Source organism: Podarcis liolepis (genome assembly GCF_965112155.1).
Source record: "Podarcis liolepis genome assembly, chromosome: 13".
Taxonomy (NCBI): Eukaryota; Metazoa; Chordata; class Lepidosauria; order Squamata; family Lacertidae; genus Podarcis; species Podarcis liolepis.
The window spans coordinates 25,619,551-25,637,689 of NC_139573.1; the positions used below are offsets into that span (position 1 = coordinate 25,619,551).

General features: G+C 39.7%; 3 protein-coding genes across 3 annotated transcripts in view; 2 read left to right on the top strand and 1 right to left on the bottom strand.

Annotated features, from left to right (window-relative positions):
• Positions 1-18,139, bottom strand: part of LOC310691608 (olfactory receptor 14I1-like) — a gene marked incomplete at both ends in the record, with an annotated part of 142,904 nt that overhangs the window by 101,059 nt on the left and 23,706 nt on the right. The window lies entirely within an intron of this gene.
• Positions 559-1,533, top strand: LOC310691031 (olfactory receptor 14A16-like; the record flags this gene model as incomplete). The annotated part of the gene is made up of 1 exon (XM_083470625.1): positions 559-1,533. The coding sequence occupies one exon, from the start codon at positions 559-561 to the stop codon at positions 1,531-1,533; it is 975 nt and encodes a 324-aa protein (XP_083326751.1).
• Positions 6,315-13,386, top strand: LOC310692528 (olfactory receptor 14I1-like; the record flags this gene model as incomplete). The annotated part of the gene is made up of 3 exons (XM_083473474.1): positions 6,315-6,633; positions 10,910-11,492; positions 13,248-13,386. 3 exons carry the CDS (start codon positions 6,315-6,317, stop codon positions 13,384-13,386), a joined length of 1,041 nt encoding a protein of 346 aa, XP_083329600.1.

The window sequence follows — 18,139 nt, forward strand, 5'->3', positions numbered from 1 at the left end:
AAAGACAGGAGAATTATTAATAAGTGTCTTCCCCATGTTGATTCATGTTTATTGTCATCATAAATCCAACTGCTGGAGGATTGCTATAAAATTTCAGGTATGGGTGGAGAAATATGCAGCCATTTAATTTCACTGGAGAAGCATACTGGAGAGAACCATATGAAGAAGAAAAAAGTAAGATACCATTCTATATTTTTCACTTGCACTGACAATGAAAGTAATGTATTGGTCACCCTTCCTTTCTTCTTTCTCCCTAACTGTCATATTCTCTCCTACCCAGATAGTCGCTCTCTCCAGCAACTATCTACCTTTGTTCACAAATCTTGCATAACACAAAGTACCTCAGCATGTGTTGCATCTATTTTCTGGATATTTTCAGATACTTTCACACTAGAAAGCAAAGTGTAGCTTGGATTACATGAATTTGCTATAATTTTTTAACACAGTGGTCTACAGTTGGCAACAGTAAAGTGGATGAAAAATAATAACAATTATAACAATCCTAAATAAAATGGGCTCCCCTTTTAACAGCTGGTTTTTGCTTCCTTCCATAGCAACATGAATGTGAAGAAGCAGAGCATGGATAATCAATCATCTTTTTCAGAATTTCTCCTCCTAGAATTCTCAGAAGTTCGGGAACTGCAAATTCTACATTCCATTATATTCCTGGTATTGTACTTGGCAACTGTCACAGGGAATCTTCTCATCATCTCTGCAGTAGCCTTTGACCACCACCTGCACACCCCCATGTACTTCTTCCTGATGAACTTGGCCATGCAGGACCTGGGACAAGTTTCAGTCATTAATCCCAAATCCATGCTTAATTCCCTCATGAATACCAGGTACATTTCCTACTCTGGGTGTGTTGCACAAGTACTATTGTTCATGTCATTTATGGCATCTGATTTCTTTCTTCTCACAGTCATGGCATATGATCGGTATGTTGCCATTTGCAAACCATTGCAGTATGGGATGCTGATGAATAGGCAAGCCTATATTCAAATGATTAGCAGTGTATGGATCAGCAGCTTTTTCTATGGAGTGTTACACACGGGAGGTACCTTTGCATCCCCCTTTTGTTCCAATGAAGTCAATCAATTTTTTTGTGAAATCCCGCAGTTACTTAAGCTGGCCTGCACGGATTTGTATCTAGTGGAAATAGGAGTTCTTGTGTTAAGCGGTGTCATTGGAGTTGGCTGTTTTATCTTCATCATCATAACCTACGTGTACATCTTCAATGCCGTGCTGAAAATCCCCTCAACCGAAGGAAGGCGAAAGGCTTTCTCAACCTGCCTTCCCCATCTCATAGTTTATGCCCTATTTGTATTTACTGGATACTTTGCGTACTTCAAGCCTACCTCTAATACCTCACCATATCTAGATTTGGCATTTACAGTGATGTATTCCATGGTTCCACCCTTGATGAATCCAGTAATCTATAGCATGAGAAATAAGGAGATTAAAAACGCTCTATCAAAGCTACTGTGTTTGCCTCACTCCTCTATGAAAAACTTTTCCAGTCTTATTTTGTGAAGGATAATATCTGTATAGAGTATAACACTAATTATAGAAAACCTGAAATTCTATGAGGAAACTTTGAAGCAGCTAAATAGATTTAGCTTTGTTTTCTCAATTGATCTAGAAGGGGTACATTGCTTATATTGCAAATTGTGAAAATTGGTGTAGTGGTTAAAATATCCATCTTTGCCCTGCAGCCCTCTGCATGCTTTTTTATGATCTTTATTGGTTTTAGAGATTTTACAAATTTCACCATCATAATACATAATAAATACCTTATTCCTTTTAACCTTAATACTTTAACTCTAAACAAGTTTGTACTTCCCTCCTTCCTTCTTCTGGTTTCTCTATATTTTCTGTATATGACGCATTTGTCATGTTTACATTCTGTGTACTTAATACTATGGAATAATACTATTCACAATTTAATTAAATATACATCCTTCAATTGTTGTAATATATTTGTTCAATGTTCTTAAATCCAAAATGAATGATTTTTAATAAACATTATGCGGTTTATTTCAGTCCCGTGAGTGTCTATTTCCAAACCCTTCTAAAACTAGTAAATCGGTGTTATCCAATTTTATCCAATCACCCAACCATGTTATACAGGCAGCCTCATAGTAAAGTTTAAGGCCCTCTGCATGCTTTTTCTCTAGCTCCCATCATAAGTGACTTTGGGCTATGCTGCCAAGGCCTTCGGCTAATTCAATAATCTATGGCCTTTAAAAGTGGGTGGGGTTGTTGTTTTTGTCTGTTACTCTATTGTGTATTTTTGTGTTTTTATATTGTAAACTGCCCTGTGATCCGCAGATGAAAGGTGGCATAGAATTGCTGTGGTTGTTGTTTTGCTTAATCTGAATTTTATTGTATTTCACTTAAGGTGTAATAACTGTAATAAGTTGAATGAATGAATTTTCTATGGAAAAGTAAAGCAATGGGAATTACCGCTCACACCTTTAGCAGTGGGCGGGGTTTGCAACCCAGCTCAGGCTTCCTGTGCCAGGGTGATGCCCCTCTGCATGCAGGCCATCGTTCTACTCCCTCCCTGGCTAGCCAATCAGCTGCAGGCTGGGGGGTGGAGCAAGGGCCAGGTAAGAAGGGCTCCAACTGACCTTCCTCCCAGTCGGTCTTTGGAGTAAAGCAATGGGAAACATTTTAACCCACACTTACACCACTACACCTAATTGTGGTTGCCTATCCACGACTGGACATAACGGCCAGGGCTACCTTTACCTTTACCCTCCAAAATGTCCCTATTTTCATCAGAGGAATGTTGGAGGGTATGTGTTTTCCCTGACTTTTGCCTGGCTCATGTTAATGGTTCAGAGTGTTTGTCCTGCTTGCACCTTTGATACAAGAATCAGCTCCTGGTGAACTATGTATAGCTCTTGATATAACATCTTTCTTGTCCATTGCAATGGAAGGAAACAGTCTTTCTCTTTTTTGTAATAGTATTTTGTTCTTTGTTCCATATCCAAAGTTACATTTGTTACTCAACAATTATATTCCAATCCAGCAAAACTAGTGACTTTCCGCTCACCCAACATCGATGTTTATAACTCAGATTACATACAATTGCATTTTAAGGTTTTGTCTTATCTAATTTAATTCCCTCTAACATGTTTGTACATATATTCTGCTGTTATCTTACACTTCAGTGCCATCAATTCTGCCATCTCTGCATATTCCAAGATTTTCATCAACCATTCTTCCTTCATTTCATTTCTGCTGCTATAGTCACATATATAAATATCATTGAGGGATTCCTTGGGATTTCATTGTCTAATATCCCCAACAAAAAGGATTCCTGCCCCCCCCCCTAATTTCATTATGTCCCCAAAAGCCTTTGAAAAGGCAACAGACTTCCTAACTCCAAATGTGCAGGGAGGATCAGATGAACACATTGCAAACCAACAGGAAAAATTGGAGTCACCATTAACCTGTAGAGGTACTCTGCTGCACATGAACACTGAGGATTGCATTTTGCTTAAATTTATGACTTAGAAACCAGGAAGATAAGACTCCCTATGCCCAGCATTTCAGAAGTTCTCATCTTCATCCCAGCTTTATCCCACAGAAACAGCAGAATAAATTGCATATTTCAAAAAACCCTTTTCTCTTTAGTTTTGTTTATTGGCTGACAGCTCGAAGGAGAAACAGAAGGGCAGTGATAAACACACAATCAGTATACAATCTTCATCCTCTGAATCTTGCCTGTCTGCAGAATAAGGCATAACCTTTCCTCTACCATCTCTGGTTATGTTCATCCCTTAACATTCCAGGGAGCTAGGATCACTTTCATCTCTATATTAGAGAGGATGGATGTATCAGTGATTGGTTGTGGCCTGCACTTGCTGACTTTGCAACAGACTGTCTAAAGTTAAACATATCTTTCTTGAATAAACAAATCTTTGGTTATTTCTAGGTGTGAGTTCTTTAGTGGATACAAGGGTTTACAATAAACTAAATAAGGCACATTTAGTTGACATGCAGTTGGGACTTGCTTTGATAGTTTCATTCTCACTTTAACCTATTATAGGCTCAGGTAGCTCCTTTTGTGATTCAAGGACCCGCCACCCACTTGAGGATAATAAAGACACAGGGACACAGTATATTAGGTTAATGCACTAAAAAAGACCACAACTTTATTGTTTACAGCATGTGAGATGTATTGGCTTAGGCATTGCATCAAACAAAAGAGTGTGACCCCCCCCCCCCCCTCAGGGAGGTGTGAGTCTAACCAGGGTTAACCACCAGTGGGAGGATCCTGTTGATGCAAATACAACTAAAAGCTCCCCCTGATGTCACCGGGCGTCATGCCATGGCCCTAACCACAAGCAGGGGCATCAGACAGGATCCACGACTACCAGATTCCTTTACTGGAATACCCATAAAGTGGAGGGGTAGGCGGTGGCCATACCCTGCCCTCCAAATACACAAACATATTCCAGTGCCTAACCTCCAGTACCTAAAAAGTTGTGACGATTTGCTACAAGGTAGACGAAAAACCAAGTGGCCGGTGCCATTTTGACAGTTGGATAAAAATTCCAACCAGGCCCCTTGGACAACCAAAGCGACCAACCAAAGGTCCATAGCAATGTCAAGAAACAAGGAATGAACTGAAGGGAGGGTGGGTGGGTGGGTGATCCGACGAAAACCAGCAATGCAATGAAGGGGAAATGCTGCTATGGTGGCATTTGAGCAGCTAAACCCCGCCCCCAAGCATCCACCTGATTGGTTGGCTGCCAGGGGGCATGGGGTAGCAGCCGGGACAGCTAGGCAGGGGCCAGAATGCCCCCTGCCAATGTGGGAAACGGCTCCCACTCACAACTCCTCCCCTCTGCAAGAAGGAGAGGCTTTACAAAAAGGTTTATAAAACGTGAAGAAACTCCATCTGGGTGCAGTGCAAAAGCATCAGGAACATTCAGGCATACAGTTACTACTTATCCCACAGGTGCTGGTTTTAAGAGGCACTCTTTGCCAATGAGTGGTATTCCTCATGGTCATGATCACACCTGCCCAAAGCCAGAATTTCCAGCCTGAGTTAGACACCAGCCAGCAGCAGAGAGGCTCGGATTTCTCTCAGGCAGAGGAGAGCTGGCACCTGCCGACTCCCCCTCCTCTTGTTGAAACTAAAAGGAATGCAGATAAGAAAGTAGCTAGAAGCAGGCTGGAACAAGCCAAAGCTCTCAGGCAGGCACAAAAAGCAAGAGAAAGAGCTTTTCTTCACCAGAAGAGGAGTTGGTTGACACAGTGAGCCCAAGAAGCTGATGAATGGGAAGGGTTTTAGACAGAAAACAAACCAAGAAACACAAGGTTCATAGGTTCAGTATATTCTGCAGACACTGGAAGCATTCCTCAGAAGGGTCAACTTGGGTGTACTAATGGACGCTCGGCGAGAGGGCCCTGAGGATAATTGCTTTGTTTGCAATAAATCTTCAAGTTAATTACTCTGGTGTCCTGTGTTATCAAGCCAGCTGCCTGGACTCATTACACTCATTATTAACATTGATAGTTAGAGCTATCCATGTCAGAAGAATTTCATACAGATGGGTATATCTGATATAGCTGTTGTGGAATGATTAGTTCCCTTCATAGTTTTGTTATTATTATGATAACCAAAACAAACAAATTAGCAAAACTAAACAAAATGCAGTATTGTTTCTATACAGCCCTAATGCTGAGGTGTGTTGAATTCCTGTGAGAGTAAATCTCTAGAAAGACAGGAGAATTATTAATAAGTGTCTTCCCCATGTTGATTCATGTTTATTGTCATCATAAATCCAACTGCTGGAGGATTGCTATAAAATTTCAGGTATGGGTGGAGAAATATGCAGCCATTTAATTTCACTGGAGAAGCATACTGGAGAGAACCCTATGAAGAAGAAAAAAGTAAGATACCATTCTATATTTTTCACTTGCACTGACAATGAAAGTAATGTATTGGTCATCCTTCCTTTCTTCTTTCTCCCTGTCATATTCTCTCCTACACAGATAGCCACTCTTTCCAGCAACTATCTACCTTTGTTCACAAATCTTGCATAACACAAAGTACCTCCGCATGTGTTGCATCTATTTTCTGGATATTTTCAGATACTTTCACACTAGAAAGCAAAGTGTAACTTGGATTACATGAATTTGCTATAATTTTTTAACACAGTGGTCTACAGTTGGCAACAGTAAAGTGGATGAAAAATAATAACAATTATAACAATCCTAAATAAAATGGGCTCCCCTTTTAACAGCTGGTTTCTGCTTCCTTCCATAGCAACATGAATGTGAAGAAGCAGAGCATGGATAATCAGTCATCTTTCTCAGAATTTCTCCTCCTAGAATTCTCAGATGTTCGGGAACTACAAATTCTACATTCCATTATATTCCTGGTATTGTACTTGGCAACTGTCACAGGGAATCTTCTCATCATCTCTGCAGTAGCCTTTGACCACCACCTGCACACCCCCATGTACTTCTTCCTGATGAACTTGGCCATGCAGGACCTGGGACAAGTTTCAGTCATTGTTCCCAAGTCCATGCTCAATTCCCTCATGAACACCAGGTACATTTCCTACTCTGGGTGTGTTGCACAACTATTCTTCTTTGTCTTCTTTGTGGGATCTGACTTCTTTCTTCTCACAGTGATGGCATATGATCGGTATGTTGCCATTTGCAAACCATTACAGTATGGGATGCTGATGAATAGGCAAGCCTATATTCAAATGATTAGCAGTGTATGGATCGGCAGCTTTTTCTATGGAGTGTTACACACAGGAGGAACCTTTGCATCCCCCTTTTGTTCCAATGTAGTCAATCAATTTTTTTGTGAAATCCCACAAGTACTTAAGCTGGCCTGCACGGATTTGTATCTAGTGGAAATAGGAGCTATTGCTATAAGTGCTGCCTTTGGGATTGGCTGCTTTATCTTCAACATTATAACCTATGTGTACATTTTCACTGCGGTGCTGAAAATCCCCTCAACTGAAGGAAGGCAAAAGGCTTTCTCAACTTGCCTTCCCCATCTCATTGTATACTGCCTATTTGTATTTACTTCATACTTTGCTTTCTTCAAGCCTGCCTCATTACATCTGGATTTGGCATTTACAGTGATGTATTCCATGGTTCCACCCTTGATGAATCCAGTAATCTATAGCATGAGAAATAGGGAGATTAAAAATGCACTGTCAAAGCTATTGCGTTTGCGTCACTCCTCTATGAAAAACATTTCCAGTCTTATTTTGTGAAGGAAAATTCTGTATGTGGTATACTACTAATGATAGGAAACTGGAAATTCTATGAGGAAACTTTGAAGCAGCTAAATAGATTTAGCTTAGTGTTCTCAATTGTTCTAGAAGGGTTATATTTATTGCTTATATTGCAAATTGTGAGAATTGGTGTAGTGGTTAAAATTTCCTTATTTGCTCGGCAGCTCTCCACATGCTTTGGTCTCTGGCTACCATCATAAGTGACTTTGGGCTTTGCTAATTAAACAATTTATGGCCTTTTAAAGTGGATGGGTTATTGTTTTTGTCTGTTATTGTATTATGTATTTTTGTGTTTTTATATTGCAAACTGCCCTGTGATCCGCGGATGAAGGGTGGTATAGAATTGTTATGGTTGTTGTTCTGCTTAATCTGAATTTTATTGTATTTCAGTTATGGTACATTGACCATAATACGTAAGTTGAATCAATGAATTTTCCATAGAAAGGTAAAGCAATGGGAAACATTTTAACCCACACTTACACCACTGTACCTGACTGTTGCTGCATACCCTCCAAAAGTCCTCAGATAAAAACGTCCCTATTTTCATCAGAGGAATGTTGGGGTGTATGTGTTTTCCTTGACTTTTGCTTGGCTCATGTTAATGGTTCAGTGTGTTTGTCCTGCTTGCACCTTTGATACAAGAATCAGCCCCTGGTGAACTATGTATAGCTCTTGATATAACATCTTTCTTTTCCATTGGAATGGAAAGCAACAGTCTTCCTCTTTTTTGTAACAGTATTTTGTTCTTTTTTCCATATCCAAAGTTACATTTGTTGCTCAGCAATTATATTCTAATTCAACAAAACTAGTGACTTCCTGCTTACCCAACATCGATGTTTATGATTCAGATTACATACAATTGCATTTTAAGGTTCTGTCTTATCTAATTTAATTCTCTCTAACATGTTTGTACATATATTCTGCTGTTTTCTTACACTTCAAACCCTGCTGTGATCTTCACATATGGGAAAATAACTTTTTATATAGACTAGAAATGGTTCCAATCTACATAATAATAATAATAATAATAATAATAATAATAATAATAATAATAACATTCTAGAGGGGGTTAGGATCACTTTCATCTCTAAAAGAGAGAGAATGGATGTATCAGTGATTGGTTGCAGCATGCACCTGCTGACTTTGCAATGTACTGTCTAAAGTTATGCATATCATCCTTGAATAAACAAATCTTTCTAAGTGTGAGTTATTTATTTTATACAAGGGCTTACAATATACACCTAAAAACAAGGCGCATTTATGTCTCTACTCAAAATTCCTTGCAGAACTACTTGTGTGGAGTTGACATGCAGGTGGGACTTGCTTTGATAGTTTCATTCTCACTTTAACCTATTATAGGCACAGAAAGTTCTTTTTACAAAAAAGATTATAAAATGTGAAGAAAATCCATCTAGGTGCATTGCAAAAGCATCAGGAACTTCCAGACAAACAGAAATAACAATAATTAATTATTTATACCCTGGCCATCTGACTGGGTTGCCCCAACCATTCTGGGTAGCTCCCAACAAAATATTAAAAACACGAAGACACATCAAACATTAAAAACTTCCCTAAACAGGGCTGCCTTCAGATGTCTTCTAAAGGTCAGATAATTGTTTATTTCCTTGACATCTGATGGGAGGGCATTCCACAGGGCAGGCACCACTACCAAGAAGGCCCTCTGCCTGGTTCCCTGCAACCCCAGTTCTCGCAGTGAGGGAACTGCCAGAAGGCCCTCGGTGCTGGACCTCAGTGTCCAGGCTGAATGATGGGAGTGAAGACGTTCCTTCAGGTATACTGGGCCGTGGCCATTTGGGGCTTTAAAGGTCAGCACCAACACTTTGCATTTTGTACTGGGAGCTAATGTAGGTCTTTCAGGACCAGTTTTATATGGTTTCAGTGGCCATTCCCAATCACCAGTCTAGCTGCTGCATTCTACATTAATTGTATTTTTCCAGGTCACCTTCAAAGGTAACCCAATGTAGAGCACATTGCAGTAGCTCAAGCGGGAGATAACTATAGCATGCACCACTCTGGTGAAACAGTCTATAGGCAGCTAGAGTCTAAGCCTGCGTAGCAGATGGAGCTGGTACATGATTGATATATGAATATTTCTCCTAAAAAAATTATTTTCCCACAATTATGCCTAATACATGCATTTTGCAAACAAGCTTTATTTCTAATATGTGTTTAATTCCTGTGGGAGCAAATCTCCAGAAAGACAGAAGAGTTATTAAGAAATCTCCTCCCCATGTTGACAAATGTTTATTGTCACAGTAGATCCAAGCGTAGGAAGATTCTTATAAAAATTGCATGTATGGCTGCATAGATATGCAGTCATTTTATTTCAATGGAATGAAACAGAATCTGAAGTGGAGAGAAATCTATGAAGAATAATAGTAAGCTGCTTATACTCATTTTCTCAATTGCACTTGACTTGCAATGAAAATAATAAATCCCTTCAATTCTCTGCCTGCTCTCCTCCTCTCTATTTCTCTGCCATATTCTCTCTTCCACATATAGTCACTTTGTAACTCTCTCTTTGTGCAACCCTCTTTCTCTTTTCATGACTAGTACAACACTAAGTACATCAACATGTGTTTTGTCTGTTTTTGTGTTTTTGTACTTTTCATTCATGCCAGTCCCAAGCTACTTTTTTTCTTTGTGCTGGTCACAAGTCCAAACTTCCCTATGTTCATATAATTTTATGTTCTCATTTTGTATTTTTATTCTAGATACTCTACAAATTTCACAAAAAAATAAAATCATTCGATAGCAGTGTACCACAAAATGCCAATAACTCTGACCAAAGCCTAATTTTTGTTGCTTGTTAATATTGTTGGCATGGTTGGGATTCCTCTAATGTGAATTGCTCCATTGTTCTTCCAGTCTTTTAAACCCGCTTCTTGCAGGGTTGGTGCACCATCTATCTATCTATCTATATCTATCTATCTATCTATCTATCTATCTATCTATCTATCTATCATCTATCTATTGCTGAAAAACTTACAGACAGCACAGGTATTCACTGCTCATGCAGTGCATAAGAGAAATTCTTGGATTTTTTTAATTATTTTAGTCTTTAGGAAAATCATATGATACAATCTGTTCTGATCTATGTTGTCACAAATTATCGCTGCAATAGGTTGACTTAGTTAGAAGGGACACTGCAAATCAAGTCAGGAACAATACCATCTTCTTTTGCAGACAGTGCAGGACTCTTTCTTGACATACTTTTCTTTTTTCAAATTCCCTTTAATCACTTTGTTCCGCTTTCTTCCACAGCAACATGATTGTGATGGAGCAAAGCATAGTTAATCAGTCCTCTCTGTCAGGATTTCTTCTTCTAGAATTCTCAGAGCTTCGAGAGCTTCAGATTTTATACTTTGTGGTGTTCCTTGCTTTTTACCTGGCAGCACTTACAGGAAATCTTCTCATCATCTCTGCAGTAGCCTTTGACCACCACCTGCACACCCCCATGTACTTCTTTCTGATGAACTTGGCCTTACAAGACCTTGGCTCAGTTTCAGTCATTATGCCGAAATCCATGGCCAATACCATCTTAAATACAAGGTACATTTCAAATCTGGGATGTGTTGCTCAAGTACTCTTTTTTCTCTTCTTCATAGCATCAGATTTCTTTCTCCTTACAGTCATGGCATATGATCGGTATATTGCCATTTGCAAACCGTTACAGTATGAGATGTTGATGAATAGGCAGGCCTGTACCCAGATGATCATTAGTGTATGGATCATCAGCTTTTTCTACGGAGTGTTACATACTGGGGGCACGTTTGCACCCCCTTTTTGTTCCAATCTGGTCAATCAGTTTTTCTGTGAAGTCCCAGAGTTACTTAAACTGACTTGCTCTGATTTGTACCTACTTGAAATTGGAGTTCTTGCATTCAGTTTAGTCATTGCGTTAGGCTGCTTCATCTTCATCGTTGTAACTTATGTGTACATATTCAGCTCAGTGTTGAAAATCCCCTCTGATGCAGGGAGGCAAAAGGCCTTTTCAACTTGCCTTCCGCATCTCATTGTTTGCTCCCTATTTGTATTCACTGGATACTTTGCTTACCTTAAGCCCATATTTAATAGCCCACCACACCTGGATTTGGCATTTACAGTGATATATTCCATGGTTCCACCTCTGATGAATCCAGTAATCTACAGCATGAGAAATAAAGAAATTAAAAATGCTCTGTCAAAGCTGTTGGGTTTAAGGCACTCCTCTATGAATACCTTTCCCAGCCAATTATGTAAATGTAAATTCTGTATATAACTCTAATGATTGGAAATTGTAAGTCTGATGAGGAAAGTTTGTGTGAGTTACATATATTCAGCTCAGGGCTGCTTTACAAGACAAAACTGAACTAACATATTCAAATTAGAAGAGCACTTTTTATTATTAAGAATTATGAATGTTCCTAATAGTATCAACTGTTCAAAAGTCACACAGATGTTTTTCAGAAGGTGATGAACAAGAGTCTTAGACGTTTTTATGTATAGACTAAATGTTCATCCATCAGGGATGTGTAGTAACTGGTTTCCTGCTACAGCAAGATATTGAGCAAGATAACCTTTCAAGTCACTCCCTGCTCTGATTCCTTGATGCACACCAATGCAGAATTAAAATTCCCTTTGTTACATGAAAACAGGCTCATTCTGTTACACTAGCTCAGCTGCGCCAATCAATCTTTACATAGACATTGAATTATGAATGAAAATTGAAGTTTAAAATAAACTGATTGCAAAGCAAAAAAGCATCACATTTGTATGTAAGTCTGTATGCATTTATTTATTTAGTATTTTAAAAATTGTTTCCTAAAAGGATTTCAAATCTACTTCACCATACAACAAAACACATATATAAAATGCAGGAATAAAGTGCATCACAGACTTGTGAAGGAAATGCCTTTGCACTGCAAAATTTTGGGACCCAAGCCTGCAATAGAATGATGGGAAATTTTGCTGTTGATTGATTGATTGATTGATTGATTGATTGATTTTAAATGTACCAAAGTTTGCCAGCTCTGTTAACTGTATTGGCTGATGGTTGCTGACTTACCCTGTCAACTTGCCTTGTACGCAAATATGAACCTTGTGTTTGTGTAAAGTTGGCAATGGATAAACAGTTATAACAAATACTATGTATCCATGTGTTAGGATGTACCAGGCTTTGGCATAATTTGTTAATTATATGCTAATTACAGAAATGTATAAAATACTTTGTACTTTCCTTGTTTGGGGCAGTACCTTTAGGTTGTCACCTGATGTGCAGCAGAAATAAAGAACAGAGTCAATTTTGGCTTGGCTTGCTTTGAATATTCCTTAGTTGCGTTTTCATTCAAGAAGCTCCCTATCTGGGGACAGACAGGCTTAGCATAACCAGCCACTCCATTGACAAAATGATTCCATATATAAAAACAATTTGAAATGCAATGCAGGAACACGTTCCTCTTCAACCAAGTCTTTGGCTGATTAACATCCTATATACTTTTATATGTGTTTGTGGGAGGGTATTGGTGTGTTCTGTTTTCCTTCTTGTTTTTATTACGTATTTTGTGTTTCTATCTTGTATTTTTATCCTGTGAACCACCCTGAGAGCTTTGAATGAAGACCGGTGTACAAATTTCATAAATAATAATTCTAAAGGCTTGTTGAAGGATGAACAAGTCCTGAAGAACAATAGAAGTGGCACCTAATATATAAAAGAAAGAACTTCCAAAAGGTAGGTGTCTTCACAGTAGAGACCCATTTCCTATATTGCATAGGAAATGGATATCCTAATGAGCTGGTATCTTCAGGATACCCTCTTCTAAAGAGCACAGTGACCCATCAGGAAATAAGACATTGTGTCCCACAGCTGAATAGGCTTTGTCTCTCCTTATCTGTAGCAGGACCTTAGCCTGGTAGATAATTTGCAGTAAGCACAATTCTTTTAGCAGCTGTACATTTCTGCTTCAGTGAGCCGTCAAGTTCAGAAATTATGCTGAAACTTCTGAGTCAACCTCATGGGCAACCTCACATAGAGCGCATTGCAGTATTCCAATATGAAGGCATGGACACCAGTGGTCAAGCTATCCCAGTCCAGAAGTTACCATAGCTGACTTAACACCTAAAGTTGGTATAAGGGCACTCCTAGCCATGGAAGTCATTGGTCTTTCAATGACCAAAATGGATCCAGGTGCACTCCTCCAAGGGAGTACAACCCCATTTCAAATAACTCTTCCTCATCATCAGTATTAAAATGGTGAAGGAAGATGTCACTAGTATGTGCAATGATACAAACCCATTCTCCACAACAGCCTGTTGCATTGGACAGTCTTGTCACTTCCTACTTCTTTGGAATAAAATAGAAAGGGGGAGGTGAACTTATGGACTATGCTGAACTGGACAAATTAACTGGGAAGATTAGATATCAATGGGAACACAAGTTCATCGAGAACTGGGAAAAATTTACTGAATATCTGAAAAGCACATGTGATGAACAAACAACGCTAGTGGGATTTAAAGAGGCTTTGTGAAAGGTAGAGGAATATTTGTTAAACAGAAAGAGGATTGATAAAGTAATATTAAAATGCAATACTAAACTTAGAAAATGTGTAAAAATGGGAAAATATGGATGATTGACAGAGAAGCTGATGGAAGTCCAAAAAAACCTGAAATTTGTGAAATTTTGTTTGATGTTGGAATTGATATAATGAAAAATTTTAATAAAAATTATATTAGAAAGAAAGAAAGAAAGAAAGAAAGAAAGAAAGAAAGAAAGAAAGAAAGAAAGGGGGAGGTGAGATAGGAGTTATCCTAATGGCCTTCTGGGACAGATCCAAAGAGAGGAGAATGGCAGTACATTTTATATGGTGCTTTGAGAAACTTCAAGTACAGAATGTGGTGCCCTACCTTCTGAAGAGCAGCAATCCATTCATCACTACTTCACATATCCTGAAGAGGCTTTATTTGCTAAAAAAACCCAGCAACTCCCAGACTGAATTTAAAGTGCTAGTTTTGATCTCCTACAAAGCCCTAATGGTCTAGATTGTGGTTATGATAGGGAAAACTTCTAAAGATCAGGGGTGCAGGGCAGGAAAGATTTGCTATCTGTGGCTTCTTTATGAGAAAAAAATATCAAATATCAAATACCATGCTATCTGTGGCTTCTTTATGAGAAAAAAAATCAAGGTTTTGTGGTAAAGATTCTCCTCCAAAGCCCCCAAACACTGTGTGGCACAAAGCAGGTCATGCATATTGCCATTGTGCAAGTTCCATGGGTACAAAGTCCAGATCCTGACTTCTAAAAGTTTGAAAGAAGTGTCGGATGCTGGACCTACCTTCCTTCCTTCCTTCCTTCCTTCCTTCCTTCCTTCCTTCCTTCCTTCCTTCCCTGATCCCATGTTATAATACTTACTCTGAAACCAATTGTAAACTGTGTGGTGTACCCTCTAACATTCCTCAGATGAAAATAGGGACTGATTCTACCATAGGAGCCAACGTATAGGGACCAAGGGGTCTTTGCCGCCCCCCCAAAAAAATATTTGAGGGACCCACCAACCCCAAGTTAATGGGCATTGCCATTCAAATGGTGTGTGTGTGCCACGCCATGTGGTCAATTATGTGCATTTTTGTTTCTTTATATTGTAAACCACCCTGTGAATCTTGGATAAAGGGTAGTACAGAAATTTTATCAATCAATCAATCAATAAAAATCTCAGGAACCCAATTTTCCACAGTCTGTAAAAAGTATATTATCAAAAAGAACAAGCTATTTTTGTTTCCGTAAACTCCAACTACTGAGAAGTGCTGGATTCCCATGACAGTAAATCTCCTGCAACACAAAAGATAAATTAATACATCATAATTGACAGCTTCTTATTATCACCATAGAGCTGTGTATAGAATGACTTTTATAAAATGGCATGTACTGTATGGCTGGAGAAATACACTGTCATCTGACTTAGTTGGAGGAGAACAACAATTTGAAGCTGAGAGAAATCTGGAAAGAAAAAATAGTAAGCTGCTATATCCTTAATTTTTTCCCCTTGTCATCTTAGAGTTGCTTAGTTGCTCTCACTATGAACACTCACTCACTTTGAATATATACCCTTGCCCTTCGTCTTACAGTGGTACCTCGGGTTAAGAACTTAATTCGTTCTGGAGGTCTGTTCTTAACCTGAAACTGTTCTTAACCTGAGGTACCACTTTAGCTAATGGGGCCTCCTACTGCCTCTGCGCCAGTGGCGTAGCGTGGGGGGTGCAGGGGGGGGCGGCCGCACCGGGCGCAACATCTGGGGGTTAGGGTTAGGGGGCGCAAATCCACGGGTTAGGGGGCGCAAATCCATGGGTTAGGGGGTGCAAATTACTTGCCTTGCCCCGGGTGCTGACAACCCACGCTACGCCACTGCTCTGCGCTGCCACCACACAATTTCTGTTCTCATCCTGAAGCAAAGTTCTTAACCTGAGGTACTATTTCTGGGTTAGCGGGGTCTGTAACCTGAAGCGTCTGTAACCTGAAGTGTCTGTAACCCAAGGTACCACTGTACATTCATTTGTTTCTTCCGCGTGCATCTCTCTCTCTCTCTCTCTCTCTCTCTCTCTCTCTCCTTCCACTTACAATGACTCTTTTTCTCAACACTCTCTATGCCAATGAATCTCACACAAATCAGAGTACTGTAAATTGTTTTCACACAAAGACATAATCCCATCACAGAGCAACACAATCTGTTGTGTAATCTCTAGTAAAGATGGTGGAGCTCTCAATTTTAATTCCCCCTCCCTGAAATCTTAAATTCAGTTTGCAGGAGTTTCACATCAGTTTCTCTCCCCCCATAAACAGCCTAGATGAAAATCCATACATATTTCCAGGCACTTTCCTCCTAAAATATGCATTTTAACACAATTATGCCTTACATGCCTTTTACAAGAAATCTTCCCAAATATAATGTATTTTTGTACATTTCCATTAATCACTGATGTATTTTTGGTTGCCCTTTACCATACTATACATAATTTTTATGGCTTGTTTTTGGCTGGCTAGAGAACAGTGTTGCAAAATTCATAGAAATGTACCCTAAATTTGTTTTGTATAGTCACATTTCATTTTCTATATCGGTTCAGGTAGTGTCTATTAGGTATGAACATCCCCCCTCCCTAAACTGTAATATAGATCCACAAACAACAAGAGCTGTATTAAAAATAAATTTGGTCATAATCTGTAAAAAATCACCTTTAACAAAGACACTTGAGGAATTTTAAGGGACATGATTTTAAAGGAAGCCTACAGACTTTGGTAAGATTTCTCAAATTTCTAGTGGATGCATAACAGTGAGTGTGAATCACACAGAGAATATCGTTCTCTGAAATTATAGACTAACTTAGTGAAGAAAGTGTATGTTAAATGTTACTTGGTGTTTTGATATTGTTGAATAACTGAGTCTTTGAGCCTTAGAATGTTTAACCCTCTTTCCTGTCATCTCTCACTCTCCTTTGAAATGTCTTCCACTCCCATACAATGTTATGGCCACCTTGGATGACTTCTAAATTCACAGGGCATAGGGCTAGGTTTTTTCTAGGGCTATTCATTTTCTTTCTTTCTTTCTTTTTTAATTTAATTTTTTTAAATTTTATTAAATGTTACAAAAAAATGAATAGAAAAGAAGAAATAGAAACAATACATAACCATACATAAAAAACATTTTGCGTGTTGAGGTCCACCAAAACCCCCCCTTCCCAATAACTCACACATCACACATAATTTTTGTTTAAGGTTTTTGGCATAATTTTGGCCACAACTTTATTTGAATACAAATTGAGAGTGGTTGCTTAGGCATTGGTTATGACTATCTGTCACCCCCCGCCATGGGGGACAGCACTGACTCCCTAGTCAGTCCCGGAGGAACAAGGGACAGAGTCAGCTGGAGCTGCGTCACAGGCCCTCAGCTACTCCGCGCTTGCTCCTTGAAGCTTACGCGGCCCGCACCCTGCTCCAAGGGTTTGGACGAAGGGGATGGTAAGCTTCAGAATTCCTTTAACGGAATACCCGTCTGCAGCAGCATTGGAGGGGCAGGCACAGCCAATCCATACCCCTCCACCAACCAATTTTAAACCAATGCCTAACCGCCAACCTTACAAGTTGTGACGATTTGCTAAGCAGTAGGCAAAACCCAAAAGGCACGCACTAATCAGCCAATTGGAAAAATTCCTACTGGGCCCCCGCACCAAGGCGAACGACCCCATGACAGGCAGAGCAAGGTCAAGGCGCAAGCCCAAGCAAGGGAGGGCGGGCGGGAGATCCGGTGTCCACAGCAAAAGAGAAAGAGAAAGCTGTGGACCCTGCTTATAAAGCCATTGATCCCACCCCTAAATTGGCAACATCCAAATTGCCCCAGTAACACATCCTCCAATCTGCTCCCAGGCCTCTAGCCATCCATGGCCTGGTCACTAACATGGGGTTTTGTTCGGCCCCAACCGCAACACGTGCTCTCTTTTGATGTGAACACGCTTTGCGTGTTGAGGTCCACCAAAACCCCCCTTCCCAATAACTCACACATCACACATAATTTTTGTTTAAGGTTTTTGGCATAATTTTGGCCACAACTTTATTTGAATACAAATTGAGAGTGGTTGCTTAGGCATTGGTTATGACTATCTGTCACCCCCCGCCATGGGGGACAGCACTGACTCCCTAGTCAGTCCCGGAGGAACAAGGGACAGAGTCAGCTGGAGCTGCGTCACAGGCCCTCAGCTACTCCGCGCTTGCTCCTTGAAGCTTACGCGGCCCGCACCCTGCTCCAAGGGTTTGGACGAAGGGGATGGTAAGCTTCAGAATTCCTTTAACGGAATACCCGTCTGCAGCAGCATTG